Source organism: Macrobrachium rosenbergii, chromosome 25 (assembly GCF_040412425.1).
Source record: "Macrobrachium rosenbergii isolate ZJJX-2024 chromosome 25, ASM4041242v1, whole genome shotgun sequence".
Taxonomy (NCBI): Eukaryota; Metazoa; Arthropoda; class Malacostraca; order Decapoda; family Palaemonidae; genus Macrobrachium; species Macrobrachium rosenbergii.
This window is the reverse complement of record NC_089765.1, coordinates 30,981,034-31,004,409: the sequence shown is the minus strand read 5'-3', so window position 1 is coordinate 31,004,409 and position 23,376 is coordinate 30,981,034. Positions and strand designations below refer to the sequence as shown.

The 23,376-nt window shown below is 36.0% G+C and overlaps 1 protein-coding gene across 1 annotated transcript in view; it reads left to right on the top strand.

Moving 5' to 3' along the window:
* The window catches only part of LOC136852535 (tolloid-like protein 2), an 886,642-nt gene that overhangs the window by 616,717 nt on the left and 246,549 nt on the right, over window positions 1–23,376 (top strand). Inside the window, exon 4 of the mRNA XM_067127262.1 lies at window positions 6,525–6,703. Within this exon, the coding sequence (XP_066983363.1) occupies window positions 6,525–6,703 (179 nt within the window). The remainder of the gene's footprint in view (window positions 1–6,524; window positions 6,704–23,376) is intronic.

Genomic DNA, 23,376 nt, shown 5'->3' with positions numbered 1-23,376 from the left:
CTCTCTCTCTCTCTCTCAGGCTTTCGATGACTTTTTCATGCAGTGATTGAAAGCTCTGTTAATAGGGGCCGATTTTCATAGAATGGTTATTACATCAATTGCATGATGAAACTGATGTGATTGAGGTTTCGTGTTGTTTAATTTTTTAAGTCACCTGTCCTTTTCTCGAAACCAGTGGCCTCAGAAAGCTAGAATGTAATGTTTTAACTGATATTATTCAGTAATTAGTTAGTAAAACTCCGGCTTACTATCATAACAAAAATATAATAGCTACAGATTGGACGGAATAGTTTCTTGGTCTTGGGCAAGACTCGAACTCACGAACCTCGATATAAATTTCACCAAGCTGTCGATCAAAAAGTAAACAGAAGGAACTAATGTTAACAGTAGATTTGTGATATTTTGGGGTGATGTCGAAGACTGTTTAGTTTTGGGGAAGATTGTTGTAGAATTAATGTAGCTTAGCTTTTGAGGTGGATTTGCAGAAAAGAGGGTTTTGTGGTTGCAGTCACATTTCCGTTGAACTGTGCAACTTCGCAGTAAATTGGTGTTAGAGTCGCCATTCATTTTCCTTTCTCTTTATAAATTTCCCATTAGATCTTTACTAAAAGAGTTTTTGCATGCTACCATAATGATATTAATAATGGTTCGATATTATTTTCAGGAATAAAAGATATACTGCGTTAGGCATACCAAAAATCTGTTGTTTTCAGTTGAAATCACACGTTATCTATCTCTCTCTCCTCTGAACTTCGTTTTGGTGTCCTGGACTTTTGTTGAGTTTTGTCATTGTGTATTCCTGTCCGTAAGGGTGTTGCGCGCCTATTGAATTGATTTACCATCGACGATAGAGTAGACTTATGTTCTCCTATTTCTTCAGCAATGTAGTCGTTGTCTGTGACATTTATCTGTTTATGCTTTTTATTAATTGTGTTCCAGTGGTCATGATTCATGAGCAGAAAAACCAATATTAGATCCCTAGGCGAAGAAAATGTTTGGACGTTCCGTTAATTATTATGGTGGCTCACACACACACATTTGCTAGGTCCGTGGTTTGCTTTTTGCTTATCACCCCTTAGTTCATCCGGGTGCCAGCGTTTGCTGGCGTCATCAAAAAGAGGCGTGGGTCCGGTTAACTCTACCCTAAAGACCTGTTGATAAAGCAAGAGATGATATATGATTATAATCACTCAGGCACAGGATTATATCTCTCCTTACTACTAGGAAAATCGGCTTTATTTCTAAGCCATGATCGAAGAGCTGATACATATTGGTAAATATTCACAATAAATATACTTGGGGCGAAATTCACTGTATGTATATAATATATATATATATATGTATATATATATATATATATATATATATATATATATATATATATATATATATATATATATATATATACACACAGATACATATATATATATACTGTATATATATATATATATATATATACTGTGTGTGTGTATGTTTGTATGTATATATGAAATAACAATTAGAATGAGCGACGAAGCAAATGAAGGTGAGCAGGGGAATTCTAGAGGTTTCGTGGCTTTTATTCCCTGATTCGTGTTTTAATATGTTGACTTTTGTATATAAGTAGTATAAACAACAATTCACACGTACATATGTTTCAGTGCCAAAGAATTAATATAGACTCCATTTAGAGAGATAAGTTTGAGAAACTTTTATTTATGGATTTCTTCATTATGTATTACGTGTAATCATTGCTTGTGAAGTTTTTTCTAACAAATTCATGGAGTGGTTACTAAGAATACAATAAAATTATGTAAAACAGCGGATACATGTAAACTTATGTTATTCGTTTTTTAGAATATCCCAGCTTTTTTCCGTAACATTCGTTTATAAATAGATAATTTGTCCATTTTTGTCTTAATATTTTATTTTCTTAGAATTTTCTATTTTCGCCTTTGAACTTTAGCTCCATCTCGTACTGTGATCTTCACCACCACATATATATGTAGCGAAAACCTGGTTTCCAGACCTTTAATTTAACCTTCCTTTATATTACAACCTTTTAGTGTGATTACCACGTCTTAACCAATGCGCTGTCTCCCCATCTTTGATGCTCTGTGCTTTTGTCACCTTTGCCATTCTGCAGCCTCCCTCATTTATATATATATATATATATATATATATATATATATATATATATATATATATATATATATATAGAGAGAGAGAGAGAGAGAGAGAGAGAGAGAGAGAGAGAGAGAGAGAGAGAGAGAGAGAGAGAGAGAGAGGTATGTATGTATTTATGTATGTAGGCTATATATGTATATATATATTCACATTCATATCCTCCTGTACGCATGCAGGTAATCATCTGTTTTGTCATACAGTTGCTCAGCAAATAATTTTTTTTCTTTCTCTTAACATTTTACTTTCTCAACCCACCACTTGCTTATGTTATTCCCTATTCCTACCCTGCTATACCCACAAATACCCCTTCCTGTCCCTATGACCTTATCTAGTAATTTTACAGATTCCTTTACTGTTCCACAGCAGTATTTTTAACCATAGAGTATTTTCCTTTTTTTTTTCCTTATATGTTCATCTCACTTACTACCACATTTTCACCCTTTCTTCGCCAACACGAATTTCTTTGTTATACTATTTGCTTCAACCAAATTATTGATCAGATATACATGCTACAGCTCCTTGTTTCATGAACTTACTTCAGCTAGCTCTTTTGTCCATTCTGGATATTACACAAAATCTAGCAAAGTCTTTTCCTCGTTTTTCCTTTTTACCAAACATATTTATATTTTGTGGACTTCCAGTAATTAAGCCAATTTTCAAACACATATCCACTAAACTTTCCATTCTTATTTTCCCTTGGAATTTCAAACTTTTCCATTAATATCACTTAGCACAACCACTCTTTCATGTGCTGCAAATTCAGCTAAACCCATATTCAGACTGCCCAAAAGATTCTCTTTTTTATTCGCCCCATTCTTTTATGTTCTCGGTCTGTGAACACTCACTACTGTAATGTTTACTCTTTTTGCACTCAGTCCTACAAATGTAATCCTTGAGCTAAAACATTTATAAACTTTTGCCTATTCCCACACTCTTCTTGACGCTACAATCCCTACCCCTTCTCTAACGCTATACCTTTCAGCTCCTCCAGACTCTGTCACTCTCTGTCCTTCCCATTCCTGCCCACGCAGCTCATTCACTTTTGTCTCTCACTATTCAGAGCTCGTTGATATTTTAATAGAATGGTAGGCTTTCTCCTTGCTCTGACATGCGTCCTCAGACTAATTTATGGCTGAAATTTGCATATAAAAGCAATTTGTGGGACAGTCAACTTATATAAACAAACAGTTAAAACAAATGGTTGCCAGTGTGAAAGGGCATCGTATTAATTGGCAGATAAGACTTAAAGCAACGACTGGTCAGGTCCTAAAGAATAATCTAGATACCCTTTGTTTAATCTTGACGACCTTGTAGATCGTCCTCACGGGATTCGGGATGGGATACACTTTTCAGTTACTCTGTAACCGCATAGAAACCCGTGTGAAGTGTACCACGGCCAACATTGGCACCTGTAAGAAGAGGCGGCAGTGTTTAGAATTTTTTTTTATCAATACCAGTTCCATTACCGTTTAAGACCTGATGAATCAGTCAGTCATTTGAACCGTTCGCATGCTGTCCATTTGTGGAAAATTAGCTTTATTTAAAGTGTTGATGCTCTGAAAATGAATTCCATGAATTCCCTATAAGTACATGTGGATGATAAAGACCTTTTACTCGGGAAAAAAGACTGAACCAAGGTATTTTTCTGAAGTATTGGAGATTGTACGAGAGAGTCGGGAATTTTCATTATTCATTCATTTTATTTCGAAATACGGGGAGGTCTACAAAGAAGACTCGCCTACAGTTTTCTTGTCTATTCTCTCTCTCTCTCTCTCTCTCTCTCTCTCTCTCTCTCTCTCTCTGTCCTTGAAAGAACGGCAATATTTGCATGGAAATAGAGTTTTAGATCGCCGAACGCAGGCGAGAGAGAGAGAGAGAGAGAGAGAGAGAGAGAGAGAGAGAGAGAGAGAGAGAGAGAGAGAAGGGTAACGCTTCTATTGAAGGGTGAAATAATTGTCTTCGACTGCCTTTCTCCTTACATGTATCTTAAGACTAATGAGTTTTCATTGTTAAAAATGTGGTCATTAATGGAGAGTAGTATTTGAACTGCTTTTTTTTCAGATCACTGTGTTCATGCAGATCCTTGGCATTCCATTATTTCTTTTTCATGAGAATATGCTCGATTTCAGCATTTCGGCAGAATCTGTTACGTTCCTTTTGATTTCGCTTGCTTTGTTAGGATAGACTAAGAGGTGGATGATGGAGGGCAGGAAGATGAGGAAGAATGATTTAGTGTTTTGGAATTGAGGTACTTCAGATGAGACAAAGATTGCGGCAGACCAAATTGCACTTGAGTTAGGTCTAATTGCGAACTGTGCTCTATGTAGTAAATTGTCCAGTAATGCATTATTATTAATATCGTTATTATTATTATTATTACTGTATTCATTTTGTAGAAAGTTGCTACGGTTGGCCCCCGAAAAGAGACAGACCATGTAGCAGTGTAACCCAGCACCCAAATGTTTTGGAAAAATGAACAAAACTTGTTGGCTTTCGGTTATTATTGGAAGAATTGCGAACCAAAATTTCCTTACATAGTGCTATTTTGACTGATGAATTTTTGTACACAAAAATTATCAAGGTGTACACGTTATAATGTTATGTTTTTTTTTGTGCACAAAAATTGTCAAGATGTGCACATGTTATAATGTTATGTTATACAACAATACTGTAGGACCCGTTACTTAACTTATAAATTCTCAGAGTTCTGCCTTCTAGAAATGTAGCATGTATATATTTAGAACGCCGGGTTGATGATAAGCCTAGACTTTTGTGGTAGGGTGCACTGTGGTAAAGCTTATGGCAATTGCAGTAGCGTATCGAATGTGGTCCATTTATATTCTAGACGGAAATTGGTTTAGATCACCATTGTTGGAGCAGACCAATAATTTTCGTTCAAAGGGATTCTTTTGAACTTAAACAAACCAGGTCAAAGCATCTGCTAAGTGACTGGTGGCCTTCAGGTCCATGAACCCTCCTTAACCTACTTTAGATTGCAGGTCAGAGGGTCCAGTTTATCAATTGTAGGAGAATGGTTTTGTTTCCTTATAGAGTTTACTCTTACCTTCAGCAGCCTATGCTGGGAAGAACCGATTTCTTTCCTCTTGTCACAAAAAAAAAAAAAAAAAAAAGTGTACCTTAGTTTTACCAAACCACTGAGCTGATTAACAGCTCTCCTAGGGCTAACCCGAAGGATTAGACTTATTTTACGTGGCTAAGAACCAATTGGTTACTTAGCAACGGGACCTACAGCTTATTGTGGAATCCGAACCACATTATAGCGAGAAATGAATTTCTATCACCAGAAATAAATTCCTCTGATTCTTCATTAGCGGGCCGCAGACCCGAACTCGGGCTTAGCGAGTGCTGGCCCACAACTCTACCGACTCGCCCAATGAAGAGCTTCCTCTTGTTACACGTTGGTTAGTGTACTGATAAAATCCTTCGAGGTTATTGAGGATTAAGTTTCCCTTTCGAGTTAAGTAAAGCCCCTAAAGTCATAGGGTTATTAGGTATCAACTTTATATTAACAACCAGTAGATACTGATAAAAAATTTTTATATGAATTTCAGTAAATATAATCATTATATATCTTCTTGACACCAGCAAATAACAATAATTTTGGAACTGTTAATATTTTAAGATTTGGGAGATGAAGATTTTTATTTTTTATTCATAAAGAGATTAATAAGAAAGCTTGGATGGATGATAGTCGCTAAGGTCATATTGATGGAGTAACGAAATTTCCTGATGAAGGTTATTCCAGTGCTACGTTTAAGTAAAGCCCTGTGGAAAAGTGGATAAAAATTTGATTTAAAATAAAAAAAAAGACCCGATGTACTGAGAGAGACGATGTTATTGTTTTAAAAATATTGAGATTATAAAGACGAGCTAGAGAGATGAACGCTTCTCTTCTAAAATTGTTTCAACCTGTCTGTGAACAATAAGATATTAAATATTTCTAAGACAGTGTTACCTTTAAGAGCTTTTATCCTGGTGTTCCCTATAGTTCTTGCTCCTGAAGGTAAAGTTCCCCTTTTAACTCAGATTTTTTTCATGGTGTATGTTTTCCCATATACTGTATGTCTTATCGCTTGATCGCTTATGAGGAGGTTTTGTTCATAATATTAGGGCAGCGCATTTTAAGAATAATATCAATTCAGTGTTATCTTTTGCTTATCACTTATGAATTACTTATTCCATGAATTTTTAATGCGTGTGCTATAAGATTTCATTTCTGTTTTAATTTTTTTTTTCTTTTGCGTCTATAGGTATACAGTAACTACAGAAGTTGCTGAAATAGTTATAATAATATTTTTAGCAGAAGTAATGAACCGATAAATTACTTTCTATTGCAGGTGTTGCTCCTTTGTCGGAAAGCGTGGAAATGGCCCTCAGGCCCTCAGTATCGGCAAGAACTGCGATAAGTTTGGCATCGTGGTGCACGAGTTAGGCCACGTCGTTGGCTTCTGGCACGAGCACACGCGACCTGACCGCGATAACCACGTGGTCATCATCAGGGAGAATATCCAGTCTGGTAAGTACTCTTGTGGGACGTTGGATTTTCTTCTTCTAGGAATTGAATGGCTCAAAGATTATGGCGCAGAAACGCAGGATTGTCTTCAACTACCAGGCTGTCGTAGTCTTCTTCGCGCTTATTGTAGTTTGTAGATGTTTATTGTAGTTTTTTAGGTGTATGGTGCCTTGGATGAGTTGAAATTTCTGTGTCAGAGCCAGGCTGAAGGTGCTTTGATCATTCAACTAATTTGTTTCCTACCCAATTCAACTTGTGAGGGTACTTGGCATATCTGTATGCTTCAACTTTCCACTTGTCACAATTAGCCCCTCTGCAAATTGCACGGAGAATGGGTGTTGTTAAGAATCAGTAAGAGAAGCTGTCAGGATTAACTACAGAAGTAGGAGCACCGAAAATTTGTCAGTGAGACAATAATCCTCTCTGTTAAGCCATTAATCCAATAATTATCAATCTAATCTTTGATATAGGTTAAGAATTGTTCCATGGGGAGGGGTGGGGGAGGAATTTAACCCAGGTACAGTATTTTTTCAAGTACAGTGTTGGCAAAAGACGGATCAAGGTAAACTTTGTCTTGGGTCCGTGTCATAAATGGAAACAACTACCGATAAGGGAAAGAAAACCAATTTTTACCCGAAATAACAAATGAAACAAATTTTTAACATAGACATACATAAATAGTCCACGTCAAATACTTTTCAGCTGCGCTATGGTTGCCATACATAGTAATAAACTATATATCACTGGAATTGTAATTTATCGTGGCTTTGCATGGTGCAGAATTTATGTAACTCCAATAATTGCTGTTTTTCAAGTCACTTTTCTTTACGGCAAAGTTTAAAAACTTTTGTTCTCGGCCGAACCCTCACACGTTATTTAGACCTTTTATTTTTGCTATTTGGTTTTTTGAACGTACTGCAGTTAAGCAAAGTTGTTCAGTTTTGGACTGATACCAAGTATCCTAGCATGACAACTATTTTGAAACAGGTCTCTTACAGAAAAATATTATTAAACTGAGTGATTCGATTGAGTGGGATGTTCACTGCAGTCATTACACAGTATATTTTATATGGCAGGATATCGTTTTTTATCCAGTTCACTATACCGCGGGAATAACTTTCAGCCAAGGGGAATGTAATTGACAAGTGCTTCGTCACTAGTAGGAATCGAACAGCTGCCTGGTTTAAAATGGTGACGAAACACTTCTCAATTGTAATTCCCTTTGTGTGTAAGTTATTTCCGAGGTATAGTGAAGTGGATACTAAACAATATTTATGGCTTAATATTTTTGATTATATGAATGTAAATATATATATATATATATATATATATATATATATATATATATATATATATATATATATATATATATATTTATATATATGTGTGTGCGTGTGTATGTGTATGTTTGCTTCCCATAGTAAGAGGTGGTCCCAAAAAACCAAAAGAATATTGATTCCCATGCATAGCCTGTTTACTATCAGCATTTTCATCCATTTATACCTTTATCACCCTTTTAATCTCCCTTACTATACATATTTCACATTAGCAGTTCATCACAGTAGCTTCCACTTATTTTGTCAAGTTTTCATTCAACTACGACACACTTCGCTCCCATAAAGGAGAGAGTTTGTTCGACATCTAGCCATATATTTCTCAACTTTGCTTCTAGTAATACTTTTGCTCTTAAGAGCTGCTGCTGTCTTAATTGCTTCAGCTGTTCTGTGTTTTACATCAGATTGCCATCATGTAGTTCATTCTCCCGCCGTCAGTGTCTTCATTGCCCCTTAAACTTATTCTTGCTAACCTCCACTTTCAGCTTTTCCTCCTACAAGCTCCTTCAAACTACTTCACCAGGCTTTTTCCCCCCTCTTGATTATCACCAATTGACATTTTATCATCTGCAAACAAAATCTCCTCCACATTACATTTACGAGTCTTTGTCTTGTCTTGTTTTGTCTTTTCCCTGACTTTTCTAATGTGCTTCTTACATGCAGCATATAATAGTACAGTTATGAAGACATAACATAGGGTCCTTCACTTTTTTTACCATATGTCACTTTCAGTCTGCGTATTCCAACTCACAAGGTCCTTTTTCATCATGAAAGGTTCTTTTTGCTCTTAACAAATTACCATCTCCTTCAAGCATTCTTAGCAATCTGCTCCTCGTATATGTTATTGCTGTCATAGGTTGGATGTAGGTTAATATGTGCAATGAATAGATTTTCCCATGGCATTTAAATCTTCACACAACTGTAGCATAACAAACACTTGATCTACTCCATCATCCTTGACCAAACACACATTGCTTTTCATCTGTCAACCTTATGCTTCGTCTCTCAAAATCCTACCTTACAGATTTCCAGGTAAAATTTAAACAAAGGGACAATTTTCCTTCTCATCCATTCATTTGGAAACTTTCCCTCATATACTCCACTATCACAGGCATACAGCAATGCCTTTTAGTGTTACTTAGTCATATGTCCCTTTAGTTCTTCAGCTGTTTTCCTGCCCTCCTTTTCTTCTCGTTAATGTCTCCACGCATTCCGTCGTCCCAAGAATATGTTATTCCTTCCAAACAGCATCTCTGCATCACGTCTGGTATTCTTAAGACTTTTGCGATCCTTTACGTCTCCTTCTGCTTTTACTTCCCCCTTATGACTGAAGTTCCCAAGATCGACCATAGGCGCTGACATTGGAATAACACCTTTCGTCGTCAAAAACCTTTGCTAATATGCCCATACCGTGGAAGTTGACGGTAATATAAGAGAGTGCTGAGATGATAGAAGCTGCCGTCCTTAAGGACGCGCCATACCGTCTCAAACTCGGCCCAAAGAATCTTAACCTGCATACTTGTCCAGGGACCATTGGGCCACTGGTGAGAGAGTTCCACTGGCAGTTCTGAACGTGGATTTTATTACTTTTAGATTATTATGTACGTACACAAAATATGTGGTTTAATATATTTATACACACACACGCATATATATATTTTGTGTTATAGTAAGACTGCGAAACCAGGGATTTTTGAAATTTTCAGGGAATTCGTGAAATCACCAACTCATAGGGACATTTGATCCCAGAGGGGTTAGTATTAAACACGGCGAAACAGTGATTGATCTACAACAAGATGAATCTGTTTGGTGTTTTACTAATATGTTACTAAGTGAATAAATTATTTCATGAATTCTCGGAAAATTTCAGGGATTTCGTTAAATCCCACAGTCTTACTGTAACATTATATTTATATATATATATATATATATATATATATATATATATATATATATATATATATATATATATATATATATATATATATATATATACGTACACTCGGCAAGGAAAGTGAGGATACAGTTTTTAATCTTCGGACATATATTGCTAATTAATGCGACATCTGGCAACTTTAGAAAGGGAGGAGCTTCAGTCTTAGTGTGTTTGTTTTTGCTTGACCTCCTATAACTTTCAATCATATTCTACGGTTCTGAAATCATTGATACTTAAATGCAGTAGTAAGCTTTACAGTATTCGTTCAAGTTGTAATCTGCGGCGACAGTTCTGAGCAAAATAAACATTTTTCGACATAACCTACCAACTAACCTTACACAAATGAATTTATGACACCACAATGAACAGAATGCTTGCGTAATCGGAAACGCGATCTTCCATAATGAAATCAAGAGTTAAATTTGAGGAATGTCCAACGAAAAATATGGGGGACAATAAAGGAACGAATGCAATGTTATGATGAGAGAGAGAGAGAGAGAGAGAGAGAGAGAGAGAGAGAGAGAGAGAGAGAGAGAGAGAGCGTTGCTGTTGTGTAAGCCTAGGCCTATATGTATAGCTACTCATTTTATTATTTTTTTTCATTTAGAGAGTGGGATACTATATTTGTATAGTATGTTTTAGCAATGGAGAGAGAGAGAGAGAGAGAGAGAGAGAGAGAGAGAGAGAGAGAGAGAGAGAGAGAGAGAAGAGAGAGAAACTATGGCAACGTCAAGAAACATCCAGTTACTTGTGTTTTCCCGCTACTCCGCACATCATAGAGAACGCTCTTGCGGATTTAAATAGATTTGGTCAACTTACCCTGGCTGTCACATCATTTACTGCCATTAATTCCAGCTGACCTTTAACACCGTGAAATATAAATATAAATGTGTAAAAATTAAATAAATTATCATTACCTCGCATGATGATGCAATAATAAGCCTGTTCATAACGGAAAACGAGTAAATAATGCCTTTCTGATAAACAGTACTACACCAAGATATCCATACACTATCTTTTAGATCTCTATGAACGAAGTCATCTGAGAAATTCTGATTACTTCGGACATCCATGGTGGTTTTAAGTATCTGAACGTTTTTGTTTTGCAGATTTAATATATATGATATAATTTGCATTGTATTTTCATATTCTAGAGTAAATTTACCGAGATTGTATGTTTTCTGTAAGAAAAAAATTAAAATTCGATGAACGAAATCTAATGAAAACTGTATCCTCACTTTTCTTGCCGAGTGTACATATATACATAAGTATATATTGCTGTAAATCCTAGCAACGGTATTATTTGAATATTGTAGAATATTGAAACTGTCACACCATAAAGAGTAGAAGTCTCACAAGAGAAGTTTGATGTTTCCATTCACCAGCATAATGACTCCCATAACAACTTCGTTCCACTTGAAAAAGTCGTATAACACGCGGAGACGGCGTCTGATTCCTTTTATTGAATGAGATCTGTGTAAGTGGCGTCGAATCCCATAAATCTGAGAGATATTCTTGAGAGAGAGAGAGAGAGAGAGAGAGGACTAACCTCCTTTTCCTTCAGATTTTCTCCTCCTTATTTGGCCTTTCATATGTTCCGTATTGGCCTCGACGGATCTATAAGGTACTTTGAACCGTCAGACTCTCCCCGTGTAGGGAGGTCTATGGGGGTCCCTTTCAATGGACAAGAAAGATGTAGACGTAAAAGGAGAAAATGGAAATCTGATTTGTAATAAGAGGAGGCGATTGAGTAAATGGGGAACCTTGATGTTGCACAACTTGTTTTGCTGTAAAAGGAAAAGTGCTATTGGTTTTTACGCATCGGCGGATTGAAGGAGATTGGCATCATCAGCGGCCAGACAGAGAGGGGCTGGTGCAAAGGTCGTAAAAGGTCTGGATTAGTTTTATAGAACATGCTGAAGGCACTGTTATAAGATTCTCACAGCATTACTCTTAGCGGGATGGCCCAAGTTTGATTTTATCTGTATCGATATCAGTCTGTCTGTCTATCTATCTGTCTATGTATGTATATATAGATAGATAGATAGATAGATAGATAGATAGATAGATAGATAAATATATACATACATATATAAAACAAATGTATTTGTGATAGCCACAGTGACCTCTAACTTCTCGATTTCAACAAACGTCTGAGTACGCTGGTCACTACGAAACCTAGGATCCAAATAAAGAAACAAGTGAAGAAACTCTGATGCCTGTGGCAAGATTCGAACCCATGTATGATATGTCAGAATGAGGTTAACCGCTTGACCACGAGGAAGGTAATAAATAAGTCTACTAGGACTAATACGCATGAATATATATGGAATTCAGATACATGTTACCAAAGCAAGAAGATACCATTTCTCACCATCGTTGCATAGTGGGGGATGCGTTAATTTTAGTATAGCCTTAGGAAATGGCATAATGTTGATATATATATATATATATATATATATATATATATATATATATATAATCTTTGTGTTTATGTCTTTGCAGCGGTGTCTGTTTATTCTGCACGCCGTAATGACCATTTTCTTTATGATGGAATTTAGTACATTTCAGGTAAATAAAAAAGTATAGGACTTAGCATCGTCCAAGTTGAAGATATTTTTATATGTATTTTATAGTCTGAGATTTACCATCGCTTCGTTGAATGAAGTATTGAAAGCCTTACAGCTTAAAGAACATCTTTCATTTTTGTGAGGAGAGACAGAGAAGGTTTTCATGCATAGAAGATACGTTGTCACTGAATCATTTAGTTTCATAGCTATGTAGGCAGTTCTGACTTCATTAAGTGCGAGGAAATTTCGGTTCTAGTATTTGCTACAGTGCCTTATTCACCAAGTGTGTGTTGTTTGCTAGATGTTATTATCAGAAGGGTTAATCTTGGTTAATTACGTAGAGAAATATAACACAGCCGGATGGTCATCGTCCTTGAAGTCGTCAGTTCTCACTGTCAGGAGTTCGAATCTCCCAGGTGCTGAATCTAGGTAGAGCGATTTGGATGACATTTGTAGCTTTATGTTTGTGAACATGTAAAATGTCAAGGTGTATGTGATATGTTTGTATATATATATTATATATATATAATGTATATATGCGTATGTTTATATACAGTATATACATATATTTGTATTTATAGTCTGCGTAATTGTATTTACAGTCATATATGATCATTTTACGTGATCATGTTGTATATGATTCGACGCTTATTGTGAAACAGATTTCCTAGACCACGGTAAATCAGACACAATTAACTAAAGATTTTCTCGAATGGAAGAGGACTCTCCCTAATTTTTAGAATCGCGCGGTTCTTCTCATTGTAATGGTTAACGGAAGCAAGCGCTTGTAACCTGTCGGGTGGCGAGGTTTGCCTCTACTTCCCCTTAAATATTTGACTTTTCCTTGTAACGTCTCATGCAATCACGATCAGCTTCGGGGAAATGACATTACTCAAATGTGCACAGAGTCGCCGGAGTATCGATTTTCTTTGGGTCATTGCGTTCTGAGCGCAATTTCATGTCGTAGTTTCCCTTCTTCTGCTCGAACTTTTTGAGCAACATGATTTAATACGGTTCTTGGAAAGCCTTCAGATTTCTGGTGACGTTACTGGGAATAAAAGTTGTTATCTATGTCTTTTTTTTTTCTAGTTATTTATTTTTTGTCTAATTAATGTGTCCTGTCAGTTACCTTCCTGAAACTCCAGGATATTTCCAGTGATTATTGAATGTGCATGTTATTTGAGAAATTGGAAAATACCATTTTTTCTAAAATCATGTAATTGAATTGTTGGAAATTTAGAGATTTGAAGTGGGTGCGGAAGTTTTATTTTTATTCAGCAAGGTTGCACGAGTCACATTTCAGTTGAACTCATTCTTTGTTATTTCTGTGAATAGTTTCGTCTTTGCTTTTGTATAATTTTCCTTACTTTGGCTGCTTTCCCGGTTACAGCTCTGCTTTTTCAGTTAGGGTCACAGCTTGCCTAATAATAATATTATAATGATAATAATAATAATAATCTATCCAACAAATTCTAGGCCTTCCCCGTCTAGTATTAACAAACATTATGTGTTCTGTTGCCAACAATTTATTTATTCTTTCCTCACGACCAAGCCATTTCATAACATTTGGATCTATTCATTCTTCTTCGGCAACATTTTTACCACATTCTTCTAATCACCAAATTTATCACCTTCTTAATTTTTCGTACTTTGCTGAACTATAATTTGCTGAACTACTCAATCATTCCACTTCAAAGCTTTAACCATTTGACTTTCATTAATTTTCGGCAAACACACTTCCTATCATAAAAGAGGAGTTGGCTCAACAATCCTTTCATACACTACAAACTTGGTTTTCATGGATATTTTGAGTCTTCCCAGTCTTTCACACATGCCCTTCGCTTCACTTCTTCTGTGATTCAGTTATTCTGTCATCTCTCGGTTATACATCATGCTTTCTCGTATATACCATCATAAATTAACCGTTTCCATTCGTCCATCCACCATCCATATAAATATTCCTTACTCCTTCTTCCTGGTTCCTCATAATCTTATTTTATTACTTTTGGGCTCCTCCTCTTGCAAAAATTTTCAGACACATTCTCTTCCTGGTACAGTTTCGCTACACTAGCCGTACTAGAAGCTATATCATTTGCAAACATCAACTATTCACAGTTCAGTTTCGTATTCCCAGCCCTGCACTTTGTCTGATTTCCATTTGCTAACTTCTCATATCACTCCATCCATGACTATATTAGATATCAATAGAAAAATAACGCACCCCTCTCTCAGAATCAGTTTTATACCAAACTAGTCACTCTCCAGTCTATACGCACAAAATGCACGAACACACACAGACATATAAAACATATATGTATATATATGTATATGTATATATACATATACACACGATATATATATATATATATATATATATATATATATATATATATATATATATATATATATATATATATATATATATATATATATATGACTATTTATCACATCACCGTGATTCATATACAATCAGAAAGCTACAAAAATTCCAAACTCTACCTCGGAAGTAAAATTTTCATATATGTTACCGAAGGGGAATTTTTAATTGATAATAATCCACCGTGTGGGGAACCAGTGACGGACGAGGAAAATACAGTGACACACTAACCAGTCTGAATACCATCTTTGTCGAACTATTGTTTTGCGTTTGGAGACGATATCCACCCACCTCTGCCATGTTGACCATCTTGTTTGTCGCACGTAGCCATATTATGACTATTTATCACATTATTCATATACAATCAGAAAGCTACAAATGTCCTTTAATATCCAATTCATCTACCTCGGAAGTAATATATATATGTTACCGAAGGGGAATTTTTAATTGATAATAAGTCCACCGTCCCGTGGGGTCGAACCAGCGACGGACGAGGAATCAGGACTACAGTGACACACTAACCAGTCGGCCACAAGAGAGGGTATAGTGAATATCTCCCATCAACCCACCCGTCGAACTCAGGTGTTTTGCGTTTGGAGACGATATCCATACATATGTTGATACAGTGCGTTTGTAACGTAGCCATAATATGACTATTTATCACATCACCGTGATTCATATACAATCAGAAAGCTACAAATGTCCTTTAATATCCAATTCACTCTACCTCGGAAGTAATATATTTTCATATATGTTACTGAAGGGGGAATAATTATATATATAATATATATATATATATATATATATATATATATATATATATATATATATATATATATATATATATATATATATCGAGAAAATTAAAAGGGAAAACTATCCCAAGAAAATTATGTGGCAGAAAAATTGCATCTGTTTTGGTATTGTTTGCTTTTCTCTCGATCTTGTTTGTCAGATTTAATATATATATATATATATATATATATATATATATATATATATATATATATATATATATATATATATATATATATACATATCATATACATATACATATACATATATATACAGTAGAATAACTGTAAATAAACTGATTATCCAGTAAATTCCGCAAGAAAAAATGAACATACATCGTAATGGGCAATTTCACTTGGAATTTTGTATGCATCTCTCTCTCTCTCTCTCTCTCTCTCTCTCTCTCTCTCTCTCTAGCGTTTGTGTGTGTCTCTGCATATGTGCTTTAGTGAGCTTGATTTTTATCCTAGGGAATTTTTTGAGGACTCAACGTAAATCCTCCTCTTATCTTTTTATTTTCCGAGACAGTTGGTGGCTCAGAAGAACGGTCGGAAATTAGCATAATTCAGAATGCTTAAGTGCTGGAGATGGGTTTTTTTTTGCTCTTTGTCATTCGAATAACCGACTTTTTTTTTGTTGTTGAAAATGATAAGAGGAGAGTTGGTAACAATAGTCTCTCTCTCTCTCTCTCTCTCTCTCTCTCTCTCTCTCTCTCTCTCTCTCTCTCTCTCTCTCTCTCTCTCAGAGAGAAGTTATATGCCTGTTTAGTAAAGTACGTACAAAAGCATTTTGCGAACATTCGCATGCATTGACGTCTGGACACTAAGATATGTATGCATTTATCAAAGTCCGGTTTCTCTATTGATCTCTCATGCTAATATTGGTTTCATGATATTATCTAGATTCCCATGGAAGACTTTTATTCCATGTTATCCACAGCATACCCTTTGAATTATAAACAAGGCTTGTCTGCTCTCTTGTCAATTTGTCATGTTCGTAAAACTTGACTGCCGGACCGAGTTTGTATCAGATTTTAACGAGCTCACCTCTGGTTCGATGGCGAAGTCGTGGCTTGACATCGCATCGTGATGCATCATCAATGTTTTGAGTTCATCTGGTAGGTTTCTGTGACATTTTGCCGCCGTAGACGGGCTTGGCCACTGGTTTCACAGAATTTTTCTTTTTCTTTTTTGCTGTGAATCATATCTCTCTCTCTCTCTCTCTCTCTCTCTCTCTCTCTCTCACACACACACACACACACACACACACACACACACACGTACGGTGATGTTAGTCTGGTTCCTTAGTATAGGTATGTAATTAACCACATCACTTTTTGTCATTGTCAACGATATCGACAGCTAGGTGTTTGGTCATGCCACTTGTAAGCAGAAATTTTCTTTAATAAACTATTGGCTGAATCTCCTCCCCCCCCCCTGCCTGCCACCCCATTTCACGAATAGTTTCTTATTTATCAATATTAATAAATTGCAATGTGGCTGATTCCAAGGCATATGTAGACCCCAAGTTATCCCAGAATTACAAAAAGAAAGAAGAAAAAAGAAAACAGCGGATATTTGGCGCATGGACAAAATATTTCAACGGAAAACATTTCAACGGCATTTTTAATATTTAGAAAATGTGCATTGCAAGTAGACTTAATTTTAAGGGATAAAATATGAAGCAGCAGTATTTACCAAAGCGTAACGTTGACTCGAGCTGAAATAGCGTGGCCCATATTTCCTTTTAGAGATAGCCTACTTAGGAACCCTCCTTGAAGCACTTCGCGAGCCAAGTCGCCAAGGATTTTCCTGTCACAGTTGAATTCTGTGAGTAATGATATTTTTTCTCATCACGTACTGGAAGAGCGCTTTCACCACAAAGCTCGTAATGTTATTGTTATTGCACATCATTTCAGTTTTCTAACGTTGCAGCGCTTTGTCTCAGTCTGTGTAATTAGGTTTTAATCTGATGTAATTGGTTATTATGTTTAATTATAGAAGGGATTTCACGGTGTCATTTGATGTAATTAAGAGCGACAGTTGGAATCTATTAGCTGAGGTGAAATGGAAGGGTCGTTCTTCTTTCAAGAAATAAACGCCGTATTAAGGGAGCTTAAGACGTCCGTCCCCGAGATCACGCCGCTCCTCTCCTTATTCGCCGCTTTCTGCTGGATATGGATGAAAATGGCGGGGATCCAAGTGGAAATGATTATTTTAAGCTGCACTCTGAGTCTTGCTGTTTCTTTGTTATTTCTTTCGGTAAGGTCTTCAGTATTATAAGGGTGGCAGATCATTCCTAATGGAATGATAAACTGTACCGAATCATTTTGGTTTTCGGCTCGGCGATGAAAAAGGAAGTACACTAAAATACAGAAAAGCAGTATCCTATGGTAGGATCTAGGTAGACATTCGTTATGAATACACATTTAAAAGAATTATTATGAATTTATGAATTTTATAGGTATATAAGTTGTTTTTCATGTAAAGTACAAATTTTACTCATTTCTTAGTGTGGTTAACGTCAGTTATATATATATATATTTAGATTTAATTTCCACAATATTTTCTAAACAACTTTAATTTCCCCCCGTGCTTTCTAACAAATTAGAGGGAAAGGGAGCTTTTAGGCCAGGTCAAAAACAAGAGATTTACTGCGGCATTGATGGTCGGAGCTGCCCGCAACGATGAGTGAAATTGTGCATTGCTCAGAAATTCGTTCTCGTCTCACTTCCCTTAAACTAATTTGTTGTTGGGGCGTGTCGCATCTGCATCTGGACACCTTTCTGACCTTGTCAGGGGTTGAACCCCTCGCCCTCAGTGATTGACTAACTGACCAAGTCAGGATGGAGCAAACTGTGCCCTCTGCTGCCAGTTTTAAGATTTTACTTGGATTGTTGTTCTTGGCTTTCATGACTTGGATTTGAAGGGGGTGGCATCTTCCTGGTTAATCTCTGGTGTGATTTAATTGCTGCAGGCGGTGAGAGTTATTCAGTTGACATGTTGCTAAAAGCGCCCTCCTTCATCGCCTTTCAGTTCTGCCATGCTGTTATGGTAATGTTCGCCATTATCAGAGTCATTAAACTTAACACTAATGTTCACATCCCAGTAGCCCGTCGGTTGCTTGGTAATCTCGGCGCATGAAATATGCTAGATATTTTCAGATCTTAACAGCTCACAAACTAAAAGGACAATGGCCACTGGTGCACATTGATTTAATGGTTCTGGATATGTTGGTTTTACTTAATTCACCAGGTCCTCAGATTAATTTCTGTGTATTGAGGAAGTCTTGTGTTTTTTCTCTTTTGTTTTACACAAATTAATAATACCTTGTACATGCATGAGCACTCGCAATAAGGAGAGGTGAACGAAATACACAGTGCTCCAATTCTTCACGACAGTTGTGATGTGTTCCTCAGCCATAAATTAAGTTTCTTTACTCATTATCAGGATCCCAAGATTAGTTAAGATAGTTGAGACTCAGTGACACCAACATTTCAGCAATATGTACTTGTTTATAGCCGTGGCTAGCTCATGTAATTTTTTGACGGTTTCACACAGAAGTATTTACGGTGCTGTAGGTTTCGCCTCTAGTTTTCAGAAGATTCTGATTTATGCGCATTGTTTTTCTGTAACTCATCCGGTGGCCCAAAAGTGAACCGTTAAGTGGTGTAACTGGTGAGATGTTGGAGTAAGCCGTCTTTCACTTGAATTCATATAAGGGAAAGAAGTAGAAATTTTTATATATTTTTTTTTCTACGAAAGTATAATGATATCCTACAATCGGGGAAATTTACGTAGTTTGTTAGTTGATCTGTCTAATGTCATAAAGCTACAACAACGAAATATTCCGATGATTTCCTTTGAATTTTGTTGTTGATCCTACTCAACAATAAAATGCTGAATGTCTTATGGAGCATGCAACGATTTAAAGGAACTTTCCGAGGAACGGGGATCATGTTTTAAGGCAGAAAGTTTTGAGAATAATTCGAAAGGAGTAATGAAAGATTTTGTTAGGGCAAAGAAAATGTTCTTAGGGCAGTTCAGATCTTCCCTTTTAATTCACTGGCACTTCCTGTGACTTGTCACTGTTTGGTAAAGGAAGACATACATTCGAGCATAAGCGTCGGATGATCATTCATTGAAGGGATACAAGTAATTCCTGGTTTTAACGTTTTTCTGTATTCCTCTCTTAATACTTTTTAGGGATGTTGATATATTAACGGACATAAATATCTTTTAGCCTAAAATGTTCTTCCTCATTATTTTAATTAAAGGTTAACTAGTTGTAACTAGTTAGATAAGTGTTTTAGTGATGGAATGTTTGTGATACTTCATTGGAGAGAGAGAGAGAGAGAGAGAGAGAGAGAGAGAGAGAGAGAGAGAGAGAGAGAGAGAGAGAGAGAGAAAGTGGTTAATGTCGGCGTAGTAGATTCGCTGCCATCGTAGGTGAAACATAAGATGCTGATTATTGTCTCTCTTAATTCGGATGGAAAGAACTCTTCGCTTTTCTAATACTGCGAGATTAACTTGTAATGAATACATGGATACTTAAGGATTACGGATGTGTGAAGAGGCTATCAGAGATTCTTGAGTAACGTACATCTTAACTTAATGTTACACCATATGGCCATACATTATGGGCATCCGTGTTGAATAAGTTCGAGTTATTAGTTACTTAATTTTTTATGATAAGATTTGTAGGTTTAGGTATTTATTAAAGAGGGTTCTATATAATATCTCTCTCTCTCTCTCTCTCTCTCTCTCTCTCTCTCTCTCTCTCTCTCTCTCTCGACGTAAATGTTAATAGTATAAGAGCTTCAAGACAGTTGCTTGTAAATTTGTTGGATTCCAGGATCACAGTGAGAGAGAGAGAGAGAGAGAGAGAGAGAGAGAGAGAGAGAGAGAGAGAGAGAGAGAATTTTCCAGATAACGATAGTCTGATTTGTTAGAGTAATGACAAATATTGTTAATTGTAGGTTTATAGATTTGCTTATTACTGTACATCTTCATGATAATGATTTGTATTATATCTCAAACAGTTTTGTGATAATGGAGTTGACAAAGTTCTGCTTTTGTTCTGAAGAGATTATAGAAACACCACCTGCTGTCGTTCTGACTCTCTTCTTTTGACTGGAAGCTGAGGAGCATTCTTTGCGTTCAGACTGTTTGATTTTGCGTCTACTGATCGATGATGGCAATATTACTTTTGATCTTGAGTATTTCGCATGCTCAGTCCCCCTCTTAATTTTAGTTTTCTGTAAAAGAAAACTATTGTGCCGGCTTTGTCTGTTCGTTCGCACTTTTTCTGTCCACCATCAGATCTTTAAAACTACTGAGGCTAGAAGGCTGCAGATTGGTATGTTGATTATCCACCCTCGGATCATCAAACATACCAAATTGCAGCCCTTTAGCCTCAGTAGTTTTTATATTATATAAGGTTAAAGTTAGCCATGATCGTGCGTCTGGCAACGACATAGGACATGCCACCACCGGGCCGTGGTTAAAGTTTCATGGACCGCGGCTCGTACAGCATTATACCGGGACCACCGAAAGATAGATATATTTTCGGTGGCTTTGATTATACGCTGTACAGAAAACTCGATTGCGCCGAAGGAACTCTGGCTCATTACTTGTAATATTTATTGGAGCAGCGACCAGTTCTGGAATAAAAGGAATTTATTTCTTCCCGTCTATACAGTATGTTGGGAAACAAAAATTTTGTGTGCCTGTCAGCATTGCTTTTGTTTTATTTTTTCAGCCAAGTGTTTAAAGTGCAGATGTTTTTAGTGTTTTCTGGTTAGATGATACATTTGTGTGTTCCTCATAGTGTAAACTAATCATAGAGATATCTCCATGTATGGAGAGCACTGGGTGTGCTTATCTCTCTTTAATGGGGAAAAACTAAAAAGTTTTTCCCCATTTCTTGTAAGAAACCGGTATGGAGATTATACGAAACACTGTCGTCCCTTTAAACGACAAAAGAATGGTTCGCTAGGAATGCATTTTGCAAGACTGCAAACTACTACTTATGAAATTAGCAGCTGGGGAAACCATTGACGCTGACGGAAAGGTTGAGAACAAAATTCAACGAAAAAGACGTAACTGCGTAATTGTTTTTCTTTATTTTGGACGTCAAACTCTCAAATTAGAAATTCAGAAGATGCCTGCTTTTAAAAAGAGAAACGCAGTTATTTAGGTTTTCCTTTTTACTATTGACCAAAATGTATTGTATGGCATTATTACAATATTTTTATTATATCTTTAACGAAATCATCCGCTTCGTAGACAGATACAGTTTTCAGTCGGCTTTATCAGTATACGTATCACCGACGAAGTAACTTCATGTTTAAGATTCTGTGAGGTCATTACGACACGTTAACCACGATAAAGAGATTGAATCTTAGTCTAGAGAAACATACATATATAAATATATATTTATACATATATATATATATATGTATATATGGTATAATTATATATACATATAATTACATATATATATATATATATATATATATATATATATATATATATATATATATATATATATACATATAATTACACACACACACACACACACACACATATATATATATATATATATATATATATATATATATTAATTTATATATATATGTGTGTGTAGTAAATTATTTTACATAATACCAGAAAATTACAGTCTCTTCCTCCTTAATGGATATGTATAGTAAACAAAATGATGATATAGAAATAAAGAAGTCATCATCATCAACATCAGTAAACCCCAGCTACCACTAATACGAATTGAAATAGCATTAATATGGATGCCGCGACCAGGTATTGTACACTGTTATTGAATAAGTTTCCGGTGGCCCATTAACCCCGTGATTAAAACGTTCCTTTTGCATCATCATTCTTTGAAAGAAAGGTCCTTTGCAAGGATTAAGGATTTAATCATTCCGGTCCCTTTAAAAACTCCGAGGACCGTCGGAGCGTGTATGAAGTTTTGGAGCTTCCTGTGATGAGTTCATGCACCACCGACCCTCTCTCTCTCTCTCTCTCTATTATTTGCTTGATGTCTTTTTCGGGTCCTATCGGAATTTCATTACACGTTGTGCTTGGTCTGTTTACAGGATCTCCCTCCTCCTTCGCTTCACTTCTCAAAGATGGGTCTTATTCGTTTTTTTTTTTTTTTTTTTTTTTTCATCGTGGCGTTTGTTCTTTATCTTGTTTGTATGTAGTTTTTTTCTTCTCTAAGCATTTGCTGTCTAATTTTCTTGTTACGGGGACATTTAGATAATTGGTATTTTTACTATGGCGGCATTTCATACTGCGTATTTCATCCCATTTTAGCTGCCATACTTTTAGCCACAGAGTAAGAATATTTAAATTATACAAGTCTTTCTTAATGCTCCCTTTCTGTTTACTTTTCGAATGACAGGAATAAAGATTTTTAGTTCTGAGAATGAAACTGAGAATTATGTGTACTTGACAAAGCACAACAATGTACTTCAAAATGGTAATTCTTTTTTCGAAACTGTAAAGACTGGTTTACGCTGTATTACAAATATTAATTAGTAAAACATACAAAAGTTGTCATCATGTAGGTCTTGTTGATAGTTCACAGCATCGCAGATAGTAATTCATTATATGTAGCATGTTTTCATAAAACTTATTCTCGAA